This window comes from Pyrgilauda ruficollis, unplaced genomic scaffold (assembly GCF_017590135.1).
Source record: "Pyrgilauda ruficollis isolate IOZ18807 unplaced genomic scaffold, ASM1759013v1 scaffold17, whole genome shotgun sequence".
Classification (NCBI taxonomy): domain Eukaryota; kingdom Metazoa; phylum Chordata; class Aves; order Passeriformes; family Passeridae; genus Pyrgilauda; species Pyrgilauda ruficollis.
The window spans coordinates 8,291,562-8,311,293 of NW_024515875.1; the positions used below are offsets into that span (position 1 = coordinate 8,291,562).

At 43.1% G+C, this 19,732-nt stretch overlaps 1 protein-coding gene across 3 annotated transcripts in view; it reads right to left on the minus strand.

Moving 5' to 3' along the window:
- Positions 1–205: 205 nt before the first annotated feature.
- B4GALT4 (beta-1,4-galactosyltransferase 4) overlaps positions 206–19,732 on the minus strand; it is a 28,281-nt gene continuing 8,754 nt past the window's right edge. For all 3 annotated transcript variants that reach the window (XM_041464007.1, XM_041464006.1, XM_041464008.1), the window contains exons 2-7: positions 14,144–14,624; positions 12,331–12,563; positions 8,709–8,896; positions 3,771–3,893; positions 1,265–1,369; positions 206–834 (exon numbers count right to left, since the gene is read on the minus strand). In XM_041464007.1, coding sequence (XP_041319941.1) covers positions 693–834; positions 1,265–1,369; positions 3,771–3,893; positions 8,709–8,896; positions 12,331–12,563; positions 14,144–14,411 — 1,059 coding nt within the window. In that variant the 5' untranslated portion in view covers positions 14,412–14,624 and the 3' untranslated portion in view covers positions 206–692. The remainder of the gene's footprint in view (positions 835–1,264; positions 1,370–3,770; positions 3,894–8,708; positions 8,897–12,330; positions 12,564–14,143; positions 14,625–19,732) is intronic.

Consider the following 19,732-nt stretch of genomic DNA (forward strand, 5'->3'; position numbering starts at 1 on the left):
CTGCTAACAGTGTGGCCCAAAGCATTAGGATATGTGGAGCAGAATGTCTCCCCCTCCAACACAGCTGGCCACTGCCTTTCCTTCCTGATCCCTGGAGAGCAGGAGGCATCCTGCTGCAGAATGAGACTGATCACGGCCACGGGACATGTCAGCAGTCCCTCAGCAGGGGACACTGTGGTGTGAAGGATGAGACACTCTGGAGTTCAGTAGACTGCATTTATTGAGAAATTTGTAACATCTCCTTACCCATTACCATTACTGCCCTTCCCTAACACATAAGCAGTTTTTCCTTAGGCCGGAAAAAATGAACTTTTCTTATCAAGTTTGTCATTCTTGAAGAGTTTTTGTGCTTTTAATTAGACCACAAATAACTTTAGAAAGAGTTGCAAAACCAAATATTTTTTCAGGGAGTTTGTTCAAGTCCTTGGACCAGCCCAAACAAGGACACATTTTCTAATGTCCCAGAAAAAAGTGCATAGAAGAACACGAGGACCTGTCCCTTGGGTCAGTCTGTAACTCCAGTCCTCACAAAAGGAAACTCTCAACCACTCAATGAGATGCTGTGAAGGAGCACTTTACTTGCTCCTGTGCTACTGAAGGACTCTTCCAGCAGGTGCTGGAAGTCATCTGCTCTAACAGCAGCCACAAAGGAGATCTGTTGCCATTTCCCTTAACTTGGGAGGTGCTGGCTCCTATGAGACCTTGGGCTGCACACTGAAGTCCACCGTGATGTTGATGTACAGTGGGTTGTGTTCCACAGAGAGCAGTTTATAGGAACAGGAATTCAGGCCATCTGTCTTCCATGTTCTAGAGACCTGACGGAGAAGCTTCATCCTGAGGACAAAGAGGAGAAAAACCTTCACTGACATGCACAGGAGTTTTGAGCTCTTTCCCCACGGTAGTAAGTTTGGAAGCAAAGCTACTGCTATTTTTTATCTACTGGAAATATAAAGTTGTTCCTGTTTTCAGCACAATCACATATGAAGAGAAAAATCCTTTAGGTCAATCTCTGAAATTGTGCTTTAATCATACCTATGTAAGTGTAATTTTGGAAGTTTCTAGGGAACACCCAGTCAAGTTCTATGCAGATCTCATGTAGAGAAAACAGCTGCCAGCTGTGAACAGTGTTGTCACAGGGGTGTCCCCCAGAGCCTCTGGACACCACAAGAAGCCTGTTTGGCCTGGAGCAAAGAACTTGTCCCCCAGGTGCCTGGCTCAGCCACAGACCATGACAATGCGAGGTAGAAACCTGTTCTTGACCCACCTCTCTCGATTCTCCTCGTTACCGTGGTCACGCTTGTGGAAGATCATCGTGTACCTGGCCACATCAGCAGGCGGCCTCACCACTTTCATCTTCTGCATCTCAACCCTGCAAGAAGCAATAAGAAGTGTTGTGAGGAAGGCAACGCCTATAAACCAGCTGTTAATGAAAAAAACCCAACAGCTGGAGACTTCATCTCTTGTAGATGCTGTGGAAGTAAACACAAAGAGTTTTAAGAGCTAATGCGCATCTCTTCCACAACACATTTTGCCAGAGAAATGAGGCTCAGAGTTGAATTCCTGGAGAACAGGTCTGGGGGGGTGACAGATACACCTGTCTTTTGAACAGAAGCAGGTAACTACTTACTGTAGAGATGTAGAGTTTTAAGCACTCATTATACAACAGAGTACATTTATATCAGTATTGACTGCCCTTATATCAATATGGACTACTCTGTACTGCCCTGTAGCACGTTTCCACATGTTCTGCAACAAGTTCATCTCAACCCCTGCAATAAAACCCCTATACCTGATAGTTCCCCAAAAATAAATTAAAAGCTTGTTTTATTTTTTAGTAGCTGGCAGACAGCTGCAAAACTTTTATTTGTTCACATGAAGAAAATTTCTCTGAGAACAATGCCAGAAGCACTGAGCCTCTGCATGGATTTAAAGGTCTGACATCAGGTGCTTAGTTGGAGTTTCTGACCTTACACATCTGTGGAGCACAGCTTTGCCCTGACAGCAGAAAGAAAGAAATTTTATGACAAGGGAATTAACAAATAGTCCATGTCTATGCTAGTCACTCATCAGCTGAAAGAAAAATAGGAAACCAAGATTTGAAAAAACTGAGCCCCTTACAGTTTGTAGCAGTAAATTATCAAACAACTATTGAGCCCCTTACAAATTTCCGTGACTTTGTAGCAGTAAATTATCAAACAACTACGACAAATGATCTGAAGAATCTCTCTGTGTTACACGCCTTAGGAGGGGGCCCAAACGAGACCACATCATCTTTGTTCCAGAGGCAGATCCGCAGAATGTGTGTCCCAGGCCCTGAATTCTGAGAGCACCGAAGGGATGCTGCCATCTGCTGACTTCCCTCGGGAAAGCTCCAAGGATCTGTGCACAACAACCCACCCCACAGCAAGCTTGCCATTGCTCCCCCTGCAAACTCAGTCACCAGGCCAGCCCAAGGCACAAGCAAAGTCCAGCTGCAGAGCACACACTGGGTCAGGACTTCCCCATCAAGACCTCAAGAGCTGCAAAGCCACACAAAAACATCACTGGTTTCCAACCCCTTGCAAACATCATAGAGACCCTCAGTAAACCTACTCTCCTGCTGCTTCTCTGCTGCCCAAGGGAGTATCTGAAAGAACTATACCAGTGGGAAGCCAGGAAATAAAATAGCACCAAGCCACCCCCTAAACTATAAAAGTCAGCTCCCAGGAGGTCACAAAGAAGTTGGTGCATATAGGCAGGAGTAAGAAGGAAAAAATAGTTGTCATTAAGAGATAGAAATCTGTACCTGCAGCCGACCTTTCCAGTTTCTTCAGACAGAGCTGACCAATCTGCTGAACTGACACTGACAAACACTTTTCATTTGCAATTCCTAACTTCTAACACACTTAATCCTCTCTATATTTACATAACATCAGCAGGGATATAAATTTAATGTCACCAAAATGTTTGTTTGCATATTTAAGCAACTGAAAAGGATAACAACTTAAAAATGATGGAGTATAAACCGAGTTACAAACTGATAGGCTCTGCCAGCAGAGCTTGTGGAGTGTGGGTTCTTATCTGCTGTTTGCTTGTGGTTTTTTCTCCATTTACTAATAGCAATGCAGGATTAGAGGTTTATTCCTAGGCAAAGGGCAAAAGATCAACATAAAAGTTTGGTTGACTTCTTTGTCCCACTAAACCTCTCCAGCCAGCAGGTTTCTCCTACTTTGACAGGCCCATCTGCAAAATGTGTTTTCACAAGAGCAAAGGGCATATGCAGGTATATGTAGCCTTTTTTAAATTCTAGTTACTTGCTATCTTCACTATAATCAACACTACACAAATACAAACTAAGACCTACTTGGAGTAAATCCAGTAGTCAATGAATGCAAAACACCCAGTGCCACCAAAACATTCCCACATTCTAGCAAAGCACTGGAACTCCATACATTTGTATGTCTGGCAAACCACACTCCAGACTTCAGTTATAACCAATTTCCAAGCAAGAACACAATGTGTGTCTGAGACAAAACCACGTCAGACCAACCAAATAACTTAACCCACACCCAGCCAAAAGTGCTGTGAGGAAGAGGATTAGGCATCAGACATACCTAACCCTTGCAAAGAGGAAACTGCTCACAGAACTGCATCTTGGACTTCACATCTCCACTGCACTGCTGTTCAATGCTGTCCTGAATGAACGCTCCTGGGGTGTTTTGCTCTTGGAGGCTTAGTGCAAAGTTGGGTCCATTTTTAAAATTTCTTAAAACTAGTTCCTCATTGCTTACCTGATTCGAAGGTCATCATCTTCTCCACCCCAACCCCAGTAGTTGTTAGAGAATCCATTTACTTTGGAAAACTGATCTCTTGTAAGAGCAGTTACACCTCCAAAATATCCCCGGTACCGTAACCTAGACGTACAAGAGAGAATGAAAAATTAAAAGTCAAATTCTATCAACAATTAAAAAACATCACCCTGATACTCCAGATCTAGACTTGTCTTTCACAGAGTTAAGGGTGCACAGATGCTTAAAAACTGGTCCTGTTCTCTTCCTCTTTTCACAAAAAGATGGTGACTTACTTTAGGCCAGAAAAAATTACCTCTCCAACTGAGAGAACGGAATCTTATTCAGAAGCTTCTCTCTCTTTACACAATTCCCCTGCCAGCCAAGCAGGTACTTCATTTCAGGGACTCTCAGGTATAGAACAGCAACACAGCTATGCACTAATATAGTGGAAGCTCTGCAATAACAACAGCGAGCCACTGATTATCTTAGAGCTGAGTCTGAAAAACTTGGAAAGAAATCAGCTCACAGGCAAGAGCACATGAGCTCCTGTGCCATAACAATTCCAAGGTAAGGTATAGTGCAAGTTACTTAGTAACCCAATGCAATGGAGCTCAGCTCTAAAGGAGATTAATTTCTAACTTTTACCTTCCTCATCCTGAAACATGCATTACTTTTAAAAGATGTTTGCATATCATGTTTGTTTGTCTTCTTAGGCCATTCTGCTAATTGCTTTCTATGATGCCCTCTGTCTTGGCCCTTAAGTACGACACAAGCTCTATTATCTTGCCCCAGCCCATTCAGAGGTGACGGGCACATGGCTGCAGATTGCATTTGTACATGTATGTGAATCTAAACAGACAAACAAATTGCCAGGGCTAGAAAGCACACATTTTGGCATTGGACATGCCAGACAGTGCTTGTTATTATTTCTGGCTTACCATGAATATAATTTAAAAAACACCAAAGGAGAAAATAAATCAACGCAAGACACTCAATACAACCTTCCTCAAGACTATTTTTCTGGGCTGATTTTTGCTCACAGCATCACAGAGGAATTGTGAATGTCAAAGGGACCCCTGGAGATCACATAATCCAACCCCTCTGCTCAGAACAGGGTCTGCTAGAGCAACTTGCTGAGGAACATGTTCAGTCAGATTCTGAACACCTTCAAGGATGGAGACTCCTCAATTTGTCTGGGAAGCCTGTTCCAGTATTTGACAATCCTCACAGTAAAAAAAAAAAAAACAAAAACCTTTTTCATATGCTTAAGTGGAATTTCCTGTATTTCAGTAGTGCCCATTACCACTTGCCTTTCACTGAGAAGGGTCTGGCTCCAGAGTCTTTACTCCCTTCCATCAGGTATCTATACACATTTCCAAGATCCCCCTCTGCCTTCTCTCTGCTACACAGCCCCAGCACTCTGAGCCTCCATCACATGTCAGATGCTGCATTCCCTCAATCATGTTCTCAGGCTCTCCTCTGGACTTGCTCCAGTGTGTCCCAGAACTGGGCACAGTACTCCAGGTATCACCTCCATGGCGCTGAGTAGCAGGGAACAATCACCTCCCCAAAACCTGCTGATAACTCCCCCCCAAGATGCCACTGGCCTTTGTCACAAGGGCACACTGCTGGCCCAAGGTCCTTTCTGGTAAGCTGCTTTCCAGACAGCTGGCCTCCAGCAGCTACTGGTGCACAGAGTGACTTCTCTCCAGGTGCAGGACACTGCATTTCCCTTTGTTGAACTTCTCTGTTCAGACTCCTCCTGGCCACATTCTCCAGCCTGACAAAGGCCCTGCTACACAAACCAACGCTGTGAGATTCCTGTCCTCTGAAAACCTGCTGAGGGTGCAGTCTGCAGATTCTTCCAGGTTACTGATGAAGACTCTAAGTAGTACCAGCCCCAGTATCAAACTCTGGTGTAAACCACTAGTGACTGGCCTCCAGCTGGACTTTGCTCTACTAATAAGAGCCCTTTGAGCCCAGCAGTGCTGGCAGTTTTAGCCCATCTCACTGTCCACTTACCAGTCTGTACTTCATCACTTTGTCAGTGGGGCCATTATGGGAGACAGTGCTGAAAGCCTTCCTAAGATAAACATTATCCACTACTACACCCTCATCCAAGCTAGTCAAATCAGAGAAGGCTCTCAGGTTGGTCAGGCTGACTTGTGAACAGATTTGTACTCTCTCCTTTATCACCCCACTGCAGAGGAGACAAGCCACAGAGTAGAGGAAGTTCCATCAAGTTTTAATTACACATTACTACCTTGAGACTTATGCTATGGATACTCCAGAGGAACGCAGCAAACAAATGGAATGGACAGCAAGGAGGTCCCATAAACAGGAACAGCAGGCAGAGCCCTCCCCAGCCCTGCTTTCAGGACAGTCACCAACAAGACCACATCCCATTCCAGCAGCCTGACCATTTGGGAACTGACTTCCCAGGCACACACCTATGTACACACCCCATGCTTGCCTATCCACCCTGTGATTCCCCTACACCACTGCAGAGGCAGACACCAAAGGAGCCAGAGCTGGGGTGCACTGGGAGAAGTGGGGCCAGCAGGACGAGGGGAGGATTCTCCTCCCTACTCAGCCCCAGAGGGGCCACATCTGGAGTGCTGTGTTCAGTTCTGGTCTCCACAGTTCAAGAAAGACAAGGAACTGCTGGAGAGGGTCCAGCAGAGACCACAAGGATGATGAGGGGTCTGGAGCATCTCTCTTATGAGAAGAGGCTGCAGGAGCTGGGCCTGTTTAATCTGGAGAGAAAACTGAGAGGGGATTTCATCAATACAAGTACATATCTGCAAAGTGGGTGTCAAGGGGACAGTGCCAGACCCTTGAATGGTTTCCACTGACAGGATGAAAAGCAAGGCCATAAACTAAAACACAGAAAGTTCCACCTCAACATGAGGAAGAACATCTTTCCATGGAGGGTGGCAGAGCACTAGAACAGGCTGCTTAGGGAGGTTGTGGACTCTCCTTCTCTGGAGACATTCCAAACCTACCTGGATGAGTTCTTGTGTCACCTGCTCTAGCTGACCCTGCCTTGGCAGAGGGGTTGGACTGGATGATTCCCAGAGGTCCCTTCCAACCCCATACATTCTGTGATCCTGTAACTAGGACAGTGCTGCCCATTCAACCTTCCTCAGGCAGCACAGAACTGGCAGGGCCCAGGCATAACTTGCTCCCAGCTGACATCACCTGCAAAAATACATCTCTGTAACAACCCCTGCAACCACCCCTCCCCTGAGGACAAGAGAACATTAGCTCCTTTGGAATTCTTAAAATTGGACTGAAGAATACATACAATAGGAATGGTCAGGAGGAAAAGATGTTGAGCTAGTCTCAAGGAAAAACCTTAATTAAAATAGAAGAGTTTTCCCAATCTTATCTTCAAAACTTATATATATAAGTCTTCTGTCTAAAAGAATCCAAAACTGAGCTGTAGTTTATGTAGCTAAAGATAAGGCACTGGATCTCCAAAGGCACATGGCTGCTGAGATTACTGCACACTGCATTACAACAGAATATAGCTCCCTGGAAGAAAAATAATTCCCCCCACCCCACACCAGGAAACTAATAAAACCCCAAAATCAAAAACCAGACAAACAAACAAAACAAAACAACAACAAAACACCATCTCCCCTAAAAAACACCCCAAAACCAACATTAAAAAATCCCACAAAACATAAACCAACCCACATTTCTGCCCAGGACATTTTGTGTTAATACAGAACATAGATGGGTTCAGTTTTCTCTACCTTAGCTAGGCAATATGTCTCAGTATGCTCACCTCAGCTGCAGCAAAACACTGAGGTCACCCAACTAGGATTGGTATCAATCTGTGGTATCAGCTCAGTTCCAAGTATCATTCTTGAGCTCAGAATCTGAATTCCTTCAGACATGCCTTGGAAGCCGAGCATTATTAACCCCACTTCATGGATGCATAAACACAGGCAGTGACACAGAAAAAGTATTAGTTATCAATTCAAGTTGAATGATCAAATTCAAGCCACCACCATTCCAGTGGAATACTCTGCAAGGCTCTGCAAGTGTTCCAAATGCAAGGCTCTGCAAGTGTTCCAAATGCCTGTCACAAGCCTCGTACGTATGCACTTGTTCCAGTTTTCACTAAATGACTGGAACAGGAATATTATTCTGTGTCAGTATTGACACATCCCACCTCTTCCTCATATATTTAACAAAGGAAATACAGAAGCAAAGCAGAGCTTTACTTCAAAGTACTTTGAGATCAGCTTTTGAAAAGCCCATTTCTAATCAATATTTAGAGTGACGTGACATGAGCTGAATCTTGAAAGAAACAAGTTCAATGAAGACACTCTTAGTCATTAAATTCACCAAGCTCAGGAGCCTTTTCTCTCTGAGGTGTACTGAACTTGGCTTTTCACTTTCAATTATTTGCATCACATGAGCACTTAGGGAACTCATTTAAAAATCAGAGTGATCCTGTGTTATACACTGTTCAATCAAATAATTAAAAGCCCTATGCCTTGGCAAATTCCCACACTTGAGCTCTCAATATCGGACATTACCTCTTCAACAGCAGAAGTAAGTGGCAAGTTCTGTTACAGTAAGATCACTCCCACAAATCACAGGATCAGGAAACTTGCAAATGTGTAACTAGCTTTGCCAGAAGGTCTCTGCACAACCTCTGGCACATTGCTTTCCTCTCAAAACGCCCTTTAATTCAACTCCAGAAACCAGAACAATGACAATGATCATTTGTGCAGGTGACCACAGGGCTGACTGCAGAGGTGCCTGTCCAGTTCTGTACTCCAGAGAGGTGAAGTGTTACCACCAGAAACCTTGTGTCATGAGGAAGGGTAGATACCAGCACACAGCTCCATCGGAAGAGGAACATTACCAGTAACATGGCATTTCCCTATTGGTATTCTTTCCATGTTCCTTGTTTCTTACCTGTATCCAGTATTGTTCCTGCCAACTACAAGGTGCTTTGGTTGTGTGTCACACATGTAAATGTTAAAGTCATTTTCTGGCACCAGATCCACATCATGGAAAATGAAACAGTCCCAGCTTGCTTCCTTTAGGGCCTCTAGGTATCCTACATTCAGCAGTTTGGCTCGATTAAATTTGGTGTTGCCAGCCTGTGGAAAAGAATGGGAAAAAACAACTCTGAAGTAGGTGCCACAGCTTTTGAACCAGAGCTGCTCCTGGGCATGTGTTCCAGTTGCATGGTTTGCAACTACGCCCGTGTGGCTTTTGCAGCGCCTCGGGAGCAGTAACTGCACAGAGTGCCCCGTCACAGTGGGCACAGCGTCGGAGTGGCCAACGGTGAAAGGTGTTTCTCCAGCCTCCACTCATCACAAACACACCCAGCCAGGGCCAGGAAACAGTATGGATACCACAGCTGAGACTGCTCCATGGCTAAACCACCCTTCTGCCCCAGTCCTGGAGTTACCATCAGGCTCCACAACAGAAGGGGTACCAGTACAGTCTAGAAACGGGTGTTCCATACAACTGCATCAGTAAGGCTCACGGAAGCTCTTTTTTAAAAAAGCAAAACCAAACCAAACCCCCATGTTAATCCCATGCTAATTAGTCTCTAGATGTCAGAGCCCTTGCCATGAATGATTTATACCTGTCCCCTCAGCTTGGGGAACAGCAATGCTGAAAGAGTTCCCTGTATTTCCTCAGCTCACACACAAGTGGCAGAGTGGGAGTGAAAAGCAGGTCTCTTCATTTTTACCTCCTACCTATAACCTGATGATGCTGTTGCAGGCTGCTAGCACATAGCTTCACCTTTTTACTAGTCTTCATCATTTGCTTTTGCTGTGAGTTACTTAGTATTCGCTTTTCAAAAATCTGGTTTTTCACCTCTGAGGTGCAAGTATATCCACACACACCTGGCAGTTTTCTAAGTTTATCACGTCAGCATTCAGTCTGGAGCAAGACACGTGCTTATCTTGCTATTTTCATTTTTTACCTGGCTGCTCACTGCACCAGTCTGCAGAAGGCTTTCTGCTCTTGAGGACAAAGAGAAGATTTACCTTAAGTTCCCACTTGGGAACCAGAGGGCCAACCCCGGCCCTCCCAGACACAGACAGAACAGTCATTTTCCTGAGCAAGGAACCTGTGTACTTGAAAGAATAATAAAAAAACGTTGTCAAGAAAAACTGCTTGGAATTCCAGCAATTTTTCTAGAAGGTGCCTGGACCGAAAGAGGTTCCATGAAAAATGAGAAAGAAGCTGGCCTCCCCAGGCTGAGAAGGTGAGCCGCAGGGAAAAGCTGTTGTATAAAAAGCATGTTTTATTGCTCTAAAAAGTAACACTTTGCTCTAAAGTAGGATTTGTTCACTAAAACAACCATCTGTTCCAGAATGAAGAAGATTTATGGGATTTATGACTCCATACCTGCAGTCTGAAAAAAACAACACAGTGCCCATTCTGAGAAATTACAAGATGGATAATCAATTGCATCCATTCTCTGGAGAGAAATTTTACAGTAAAAATTTAGATACAATTCACCCAAAATCAGGATGTCAAATTTCTGAATGGAATTTTTTTGTGTGTGTTTTGTTTTTCTTAAAATGTCCTGTATATAAAAATACCCATGAGACAGCCTCCTCCTGAGGATGAAAACCTAGGTTATTGAGTGAACAGAACTAATCAGGTGTCTGGTAAGGTACATTTGGAGAACATCACTTGTGTTAAGTATCAAATCCAGCTTAGTTCAGGACAGCCTCTTCCATCTGCTTAAGTTCTGTTTTCCTCATCAGTGCAAGCCACCACAACAGCCAAATGCCAGCAGACTTGGCTTTCCAGGAAGGGAAGTTTGCCATGTCAGACCACATACTGAACAAACAGTAAAATTTACCCACCTTTTATCAAGGACAGAATTGTCTCCCTTTGTTTCTGTGGAAGAATAACACTGACAACAAGACAAACTTATGTTGGGAAAGAAATTATTCACCCTTTAGGGATTACAAACTCACATTGTTTTGAGTGCAGCACTCATGTATGCACACATTTAGGGGAGCACGACTTTAGAGATGTTAAAAGCAGCCCTTAAAGAAGAAATCTGGAGTAAGCCCTCCAGTGGCTCACAGAAAAAATTACAAAAGGTCCATTTAATCTACCTCCAAAGCAGAGTGTGTATTGTCTTTCCTCAAAAGAGACTTAGAACAACTAATGACAACACAAATCAAGAGAGAAAACAGATTTGCCCCAGAACAGTTTTGTTAGACCCACTTTCCAGCCTTTGGGCATGCCTATCTACATGGAAAAGCTATGTGAAAGCTTCCAACCTTCCAAGCACAATCTCTGATAGAACAAGTTCAGACTTGACACTGCTATGCTCATCAGACAAAACTTCCATACTTCTGTATTACTTTTTGCTAACATGAAAACAGCAGTTCTCCACTTCACATATGTCAATAAATTAAAAAGATATGCCTATTCTCCCAGTAATTTATTCCTAACCACTGCTTCCTGCTAGAATGAGCCAGTCAATGTATGATTATAGTACATATTAATGCAGGAAAAAAGCCCTCATTTTTCCACTCTAGAGGCCACATGATGATTCTAAACAATGAAAGAACAATTCATTCCAAGTAAAAATATCATGCCATGACTTTTATTGCTGTTCTGCTGAGACATTCAGCTGAGCAGAAGCATAAGAGTGGAAGCTTTCACCTAGAAAGCACTGTCTCATACTGATTAATTGACTTTAGGCTCTTTAATCAGGAGGGAAGAGAAACTGTATTAATTTATCACCTTTTTCTTCTGCTGTCTCAAATGACTTTTTGGAGCCAAAGCAGAATATATAAGTAAACAACAGTAAAAGAAAGCAAACATAACAGAAGATCAAGAAAAAGACAACATATTACAAAAGAGAAATATAAAATGCTTTTAGCACATGCAATTAGAATATAAGCACCCTGATGAAAGACAACGTGCCACAGGTCTGCTTAAGTTTTAGCCAATGAAACAGCCTTGCTAGAAAAAATGCAAATCAAGAAATTAATAAATCTTTAGGAACCAAGTGCTCTTCCATGACGACTACTTCCCACCGCACTTGCTGGGCAAATAAAGCAGCTACAAGCAGCAGCTGTTGTGTTTAGTTTGAGAAAGCAAAAGTAAAACTACACAATACACACAACTTACTAAGCACAAGAGCCTGATGGGAGAGAAGGGCAACAGAAACTGGGGCCTTCTATCCAAACTATTCCCAATGTGAAGTCAGAGCAGGCCAGCCTAGTTACCTGTGTGGATACTGCAAGAGAAGTCAGTTGCATTAGCAGTGCAAAAGATGCTTACCTTGCATGCTAACTCAGAAACACCGAGTTACTTAGACTGAGAAATTAACACCAGTTAAAGACACTGTCAATACTCCCCAGCCCTGAGACCCGGGAATGCCACCAGCAGTGGCTGCAGGCAGTGTTGCCTCCCTCAGCAAGCAGAATTGTTGGAAGCAGACTTGAAGAACTCATGTCAGACAGCAGAGGCAGCAGAAGCCCCTCCTCAGGCTGCAGGGCACAGCCGTCACCCTCAGCCAAACAGCTCTGCACAGCTGCCCCACCTGGTGAATGACATAGATGCCATAATCCAGCTGCTGCCTTTGCAGGAAGGGGTGGAGGTGCTGCAGGAGGTACAGCAGATGCTTCTCCCGGTTGCGGTGTGGGATAAGGATGGCCACGTGCTGCAGGGCTGAGCACTCCACAGGGTGGTACCGGCCCTTGGTTACCTGAGGGTTCTCCATTTGCACCTCTTCCAGGGTAACAGAGGGTTTGAAGGAGAGTTTGCTGGCACCTCCTGGAAGAGAAGCACAAGAACCTTTCCTGAGTCATTTCAGGTTGTGGCTGGCCCAGTCATGTTATGAGGCACCATGTAACCGGTCTAAGAAACCCAGGTTCAAGCCCCAACTGGCTTCCCTGCCCTTTCAAGAGAAAAGTAGTACTACAGGCATTCTATGCAGGAGGTGGAAGGAGAGGATGTCAAGCATGTTAGCTGCTTAAACTGACTGTAAAGTAGTAGCAATAAAATAAAAATATTTTTTAAAAACCCAAGAGAAGATCTAAGCTACTGCAGAAGGATTGGCCAGGAATGACTGCCAGGGCAAAGCAAAGGAGAAGAAAGTAGAAAGAGACAGAGGACTGCAGCTGTGAGAAGTCATTGGTACCTAAAGCACAAAAAAAGCACAACAGGCTTAAGGCTATAAACTAGTAAGATAAAACATACCAAGGCTTTCTGCAGCCAAATGAAATTTTCATCCCTTCTCTTGCACTGAGCTGTAGTCCCAGCTCCTGTGGACTCAGCAAGCCCATGAAAAAGTACGATACAGGCAACTGTGATGGCTACAGCCATTGCTGCATTTGCTTAATCAAATGTGTCTTGGGGTCCGGGTGAGGGTGTGCAGGGAGACAGAAGGTTTTTGTACCACATCAGGGAAGAAGGAAGAGTCTAGCTTCCCAAACAAATCCCTAATCAGGTTCACAATAAGGAAGAGAAAGAAGATAATGACATGATACTGATAATGAAGATAATGACAGGATAATGATGCAAATCAGGAGCCTGGTGCTGCTAGCAGTACCGAGTCAAGAAAAAAGTAGAATAATAAAAATGCCCAAATCAAGAAAACAGTCACCCATTTGAACATCATAATTAGTGCTAACTCCAACAGAGTTGTGAAGTCCTTCAATTGTTAATACAGAGACACGAAAGTATATTTAATAATAAAAAGGCAGAAAACTGAGGAAAGATGAAAACACCTGTGGTTAAGACAAAAATAATTTTTTTTAAAAAAAGAAAAAGATGCCCGTGTAAACAAGGGAAAAAGAAAAAATCCTTTGCTAATCCCCATTGGCAGGCAGGTGTCTGGCCATGTCCAGGGAAGCAGGGCTTCAGCACATACGGCAGATGTTGGGAAGACAAATGCTGCCACCATGAACATCCCTCCTTCCTCTTTTCCCCAAGCTTTTACTGCTGAGCACGATGAATGGCACAGTCACAGGGTATGGAATACCCCTGCAGTCAGCTGGGGTCAGCAATCCTGGCTGTGTCCACTCCCAGCCTCCTGCCCATTCCACTGAATTTTAGGGGGCCAGAACAGACAAAGCCTCATGAGAGTGCAAACACTGCACAGAGAAGGCAAGTTACTGGTGTGTTACCAAAGCTGTTTTATCAACAAATGCAGAGCACAGCATCAGCTGCTCTCCCAGCCAGACCCAGCACAGGCACTGGGTGCCACAAGACACTCCCTCACCCAGGAGTGATTCCTGCAACTGGTTGTATTGGTTTCCCAGGAAAGGTATCCAACTGGAATATGGCTAGGAAGTCAGCAGCACTACAGTGGATTAACTTGTCAGAGAGGAGAGGAAAACACCATCACTTACGCAGGTATGGAGACAGAGCTGGGCAGGGATCCTGAAATGACTTCACCACAGGAACATCTGCATTGGATTCAGTCTTCTCTTCCTTTTGACTGTGCTCCAGGCTAGTTACCTTCCTGAAAAACTCCACCATGCTCTTAGCTTTAGGAATTTCCTGTCTGGTGTCCACTAAGTAACTGAATGTGGTCCATAGCACCATCACAAATAAAGTGACAAGCACCAACACTTTGAATTTATAGAAGAGGTTAAAAACATTCAAGCCCAAGGCCATGGCTTTCCCCGATCCACAAACAGCTTCCTCTGCTCTGATGCTGAGGCAAGTCACTGCATATCCAGCGGGGATGAAACCACAGCTCCCAATAAGAACGTCACAGTAGGGAAGTAAAGCTGGAGGTAGGGAGGGATGCTGCACTTCCTGCAGTTTTGCAATTCATGGAGCCACAGTATTGTTTGCTCTTCAAATGTCACAAAATATGACTTTAACCTGGACCACAAAAAAAAGAAAAAAGGAAGGAGAAAATTAGTTTCTACCATCTCCACTGCTGCACCTTCACAGATTTGACAAAATAGGTGATGACAATACACAAAAGGAACAGCAAGTATGAACAACTTGTCAGAAACCAAGACAATGATCTTTGGTCTTAGTTCAGCCAAAAACCAGCTGCATGATTTTATGCAAATCACTTCCCTGTTTTGTTCTTCTCTCTTAATCTTTCTTTTTCTTTTTTTCAGATCAGAAAGTGCAACCACTCAACCATGTTATGTCTGTGTACAGTGCCTAGCAATACACAGGTTTTATTACTTCTGTTCCTACCAAAATTAACAACAGCTGCAAAGAAAGAGATTCTGCTGGCTATGAGTAAAGCCCATCCAAAATGAAAACCACATGAATCTCTGCACAAATAAACTTTTCTTCTGAAAGACAGTATTATTGATGTTACGTTGCTCTGCACGATGCAGTGTGAAACCCACAACACCTGACTGGTACCAGAAATCATTGTTCTTTATCTGCTGCCTGTCAGTACCACCTGGACAGGACACTTTTAGGGTCCTTGTCCAGTATTCCCTTTCTCACACAGCTGAAGGAGGAAAATCTTCCTGCTTTTTAAGGGAAAGGTTCCATTTTTCAAAAGCATTATGTCTGTGAGGAGCCAATCCTCTATTCCACCTCCTGCCCTCTTTTCAAGGGCTCCATTTTCATACAGCTTTTCACTGCAATCATACTACAGTTACCACTCTACTCCTTTGGGCTGTTATTATCATTTCATAGCAAAGAAAGAATGAAATTTTAATAAAAGTGAGCTCTGATATAGAAAACACACAAGAAAACTGCAGCCTCTGAGAAGAACAAGAACTGAGGCTAAGTGAAGCAAAGGCAGTGATTAAAGACAATGCACATGAAACAGGCTAGATCAAAGAGAAGAAACATAAAAACATGGAAAAAGTTTTTATGCCAGCCTCTAAAGTACATGAGACACTGGAGAGATATCACAGGCACAAGGAGTACAGTAACTCCACATTTCCATTAGTTTAGGCCTGGTGTCTTCTGGAGAATTTTGCTGATCACTGGGAAAATGTATGGGAGCCTGACCCAGGACTACCAAGATGAACTCCCAAGCTTTTAGGGCTCACTGGCAATTACCAGCTGCTATCCTTCCTGGCAGGCACTTCATGGAAACACCAACCTGCTCTCCCCATTCACATGCAACACACAGCAAGGCTCTAAGTAAAGGGACTCAAATAAAATGCCCACCCTTCCCCACAGTTTACAATAGCTGCACACAGGAAATCAGTGATAAGCTCTATGAATCACCTGAGAGCAGTGTGGACCCCATGGGTAATATTAGCCTGTAATAATTGAATCAAAAACCTTAGAATTTGCTTATCTAAACTCCACCTACAAGTTTCTATGGAATAATCTAAACTGCTGCCTTTCATGGCCTCTCAGCTACTATGCAGCATTCATCAGGTGAAGCACTTTCCCCAAAGGGTGCAATTTTCCCCAAAACAATCCAAAGGTCTCACTGCACAAAGAGCATGTACAAGGACGGAATTTACTTTTCTATCACTCAACCCAGATTAACCTGGGACGAAAAGGACAACATGAAAGTTAAAAAACTGAACTTTACATGCAGCAAATGACTATCAAAAGGTGGTTATTATATTCACAGCTTCCCACTTTCCCAGAAATGGACTACAATCTTTAAAAAGAGTTAAAACAGTTGTTCACCACTGGTACTAAGTTTAGTGCAAATGGGCTGTCCTCCAAAATAAATTACTTTTCCATAAATAAAGTTTAAAATTAGCTATCTGTGGGAAAAGACAAAGAAACACCAGGAGGCAGTCGGCAGTCAGAAGAAGAAGCTTCTGAAATATTTTGTTGTTTTTGTTAAAACATCAGGAAGAGCATGTATGTGTAAAATAGCTAAGGTACTAGGATGTTAAAATTATGGACATAAACTATGCACTTACTGCACCAACCTTATTTCTGCTCTCCTCCACTCCTATTCCAAATCTCACACATATGAATTTCCTTTGTCAGCTTTGCAAGATTCTATAAGTAGTTGCTACTAAAAGTTCATGTTACTTGTCTCTGACAAATCTTCACACCATTCTACTGTCAGTGTGAATAATTTCCCGTAATAACTAAACCCACATTTCCACTGGCTTCTATAGCAGTAACAGAATGCTGCTCCTGCTTAAAATACAGTTAAGCAGGGCAGCATAAATATGCACACACGATCACAACCATTAGTCACCTTCAGCTCATCACAACACTCATGCAGAAGGGCAATAATTCACATTTCAGAAACCTGCAGATTGATTTTTTTTTTGGTGTTATCTACAGAGAATACAGCATGTATTTAAAAATGCAGATGCACAAAGGTATTTTGGTATTTTAAATGGAAAAACACAAATAAATCAATTGACACACCTTACATTATTACTTCAGAGGTTAAAAGGTTGTTTGCCTAGCTTTTTTCCCCTGAAGCATGAGAATGGCATGGGCACAGAAAGGCAAACCTGATTCTACCAACAGAGAAGGAAGAATTGTGGAAGAACTGTACCCTTATGAATGAAGATGACAGTGAAGAGCTGTCACTTTTATGACTCCTGCCAAAGACTGAGAACTTGGGAACTTAGGAGGACAATAACTGAGAATAAAAGGACAAGAAAGAAGTTAAGCCTCAGTAGAACCTGCCTGTCAAGAGAAACAAAAAAAAAAGCCTTGGCCAATGCCCCTCTGGAGGGTGTTGTGTTACCATTTCACACTAAAGACTCTTCAATTAAAAAAGTCATCTTTCACCAGCAAGCCTAAAGTACCTTCGTTGCCAAGTCAGGCAGGTAACTCAGAGTCAAGAAGACCAGAGCTTGGGCCTTGTTAAAGAAAAAAAAAGTTAGCTTCAGGGCCTGCTGCAAAAAAGCCATACTTGGAGAAGTAGTATAAAAGCCATAACATAAAATCATTATTAATAGAATCGTTTTAATCAAATACTGATTAGAATAGTCATGCAAAACCTACTCCAGCCTTAATAATCTTGACAGTAACAGCTGAGGCAGAAGAGACATTCAGTAGCTAAGTCCTTTCCACATCCTGAACAACTAAGCCCCCCATCCCACTGATCGATTTCCCATCTTTCTTTTGTTCCCTACGTAGTTAATGAAGCACATCTTTTCATCTTTGATATCCCTGGATTATGGCCGATATATTGGTTGGAGGTGGTGGTGAGAAAAGGCCACCTCATCATACATTATGCCACATGCAAACAAAAATTCAATACTGAACAAATCTTGCTAGAAACAATAGTATCTCAGAGGCTGGAAACATGGTTCTTTTCTCTCCTGTACTTCGTAACTCAGTGTGACCAATCCTCAAACATGGGTGGGAGAACACTTGTGGTGCAACTAAACTCTTCTCATAGCTCTGAAACCTGACTCTAGTTGTGCGTGACCTTCATAAAATAGACCAAAGAAACTTTCAGAGGAAACAAAGTGCAACTTTCTTGTGAAAAAAAATCTCAGTGAAGCATAACCAAACCTAGTTTAGAAAGTTACAGCTGGCTAGAAGGGAAGGGCCCTTCAGACCACAAGGTCAAAACGACCACAGTACCCATTTCAAAATGCATACTAGAAAAAAATTAAACAGAACAAAACCACAGTTATGCAAATATGGCATAAGCCAGAATTCTAAAATTGATGGAAAAGGTGAAAGGTCTCCATCTACACGCAAACAGACTCGTATCTAGACAGATGCTGTAACACAATTCTAAATAGCTCCCTGATCATGTTGAGGCATAAAAACAGTGCATGTTCTGCCTTCCCCAACACCCACATCTGTACAACAACTGTCCCTGTACTCTGCAGCTTGTCTGACAACCGAAGCTCTATAGCCTGCAATGTGTTTTGAATCACATGCCAAACCCTGCTTCCTTGTTGGAAAGTTCCTGGCACTTCTCATAAGATATTTATCTGCAGGAACCCATCCAGGACACAGAGCTGTATGACTACTCCACGAACAGGGGCATTCAGTTCTCATCCTTGAGTGAGGCACAAACATGAAGCCCTAACTTGCCCTTTTCCATCCAGGTAGTCCAAAATAGTAAGCAAGGTTCCAGCCTGGACAAGACTTCTGAAGCAATCTAGGATGATCAGAACCCCATCCACAGTCATCCAGCGTTTTCAGAAACACACTTGCATTGGAGTCTGACACACTGTGCAAGCAACACACGCACAAGCTGGTTCCCCATGTAAGGGCTGCAGGGTCAGCCTGTGCATTTGCCTCCCGATGGAAGCCAGTAGCACTACCAAGCTCAGAAATGCCCAGGAATACTGGACTAAAGGCTGGTCTTTTTCATTGATGCAGAATTCCTGGACAAAGTCAGTATCAGCCAGAAGACTGAGACCTGATAGCCCTGATCTAGATATAAGTGAGGGAAAGTAACCTTATGAACAAAATTTGGTAAGTAACTGGAATTGACAAAAACTCATTATGTTCCAAACTGTGATTTTTCCCTGATACATTTTTAGATTAAAACTGTCATTATGATAATTATGCTAAAGCCTAGATTACTTATCCAAAAAAAGTTATGCTTAACAGTATAAACAGTCAGTGACAACATGGTGCCTAAATTTTACTTTTCATATGTTCACATTTAAAACTATTCACCCTGTGGGGGTGCAAGATATTTTCATCTGATGAAAGGAATATTAATTTTTAAATTACATAAACCAATTTTCTGACTACCTGTTTCACATGGTTGAGTAAGGACAGATTTCCCACACAGGATTTTCTAGAAGCCCCTGCAAGCACCTCAAGTTCACGCACAAATTCCAAAGGCAGCAGAACAGGTCCAGCAGCAACAAGCATTCACTTCAACCTAACTCTAAAAACTGTAATAAGTTCAAGCAGGAAATGATGCATGAAAAAGTTCCCTGGGACTGCATTTAATCAGCTCTGTACTAAACAGACAATTATTTGTTTTTTTATCTAGGCCAGAATCAAAAGCAGCAATGAGTTAGCTCTGGCTACATCAGGAAGTGTAGCAGCCTTCTTCATGAAATCCACCAAGAAGGAATTAAAATTCCTGACAA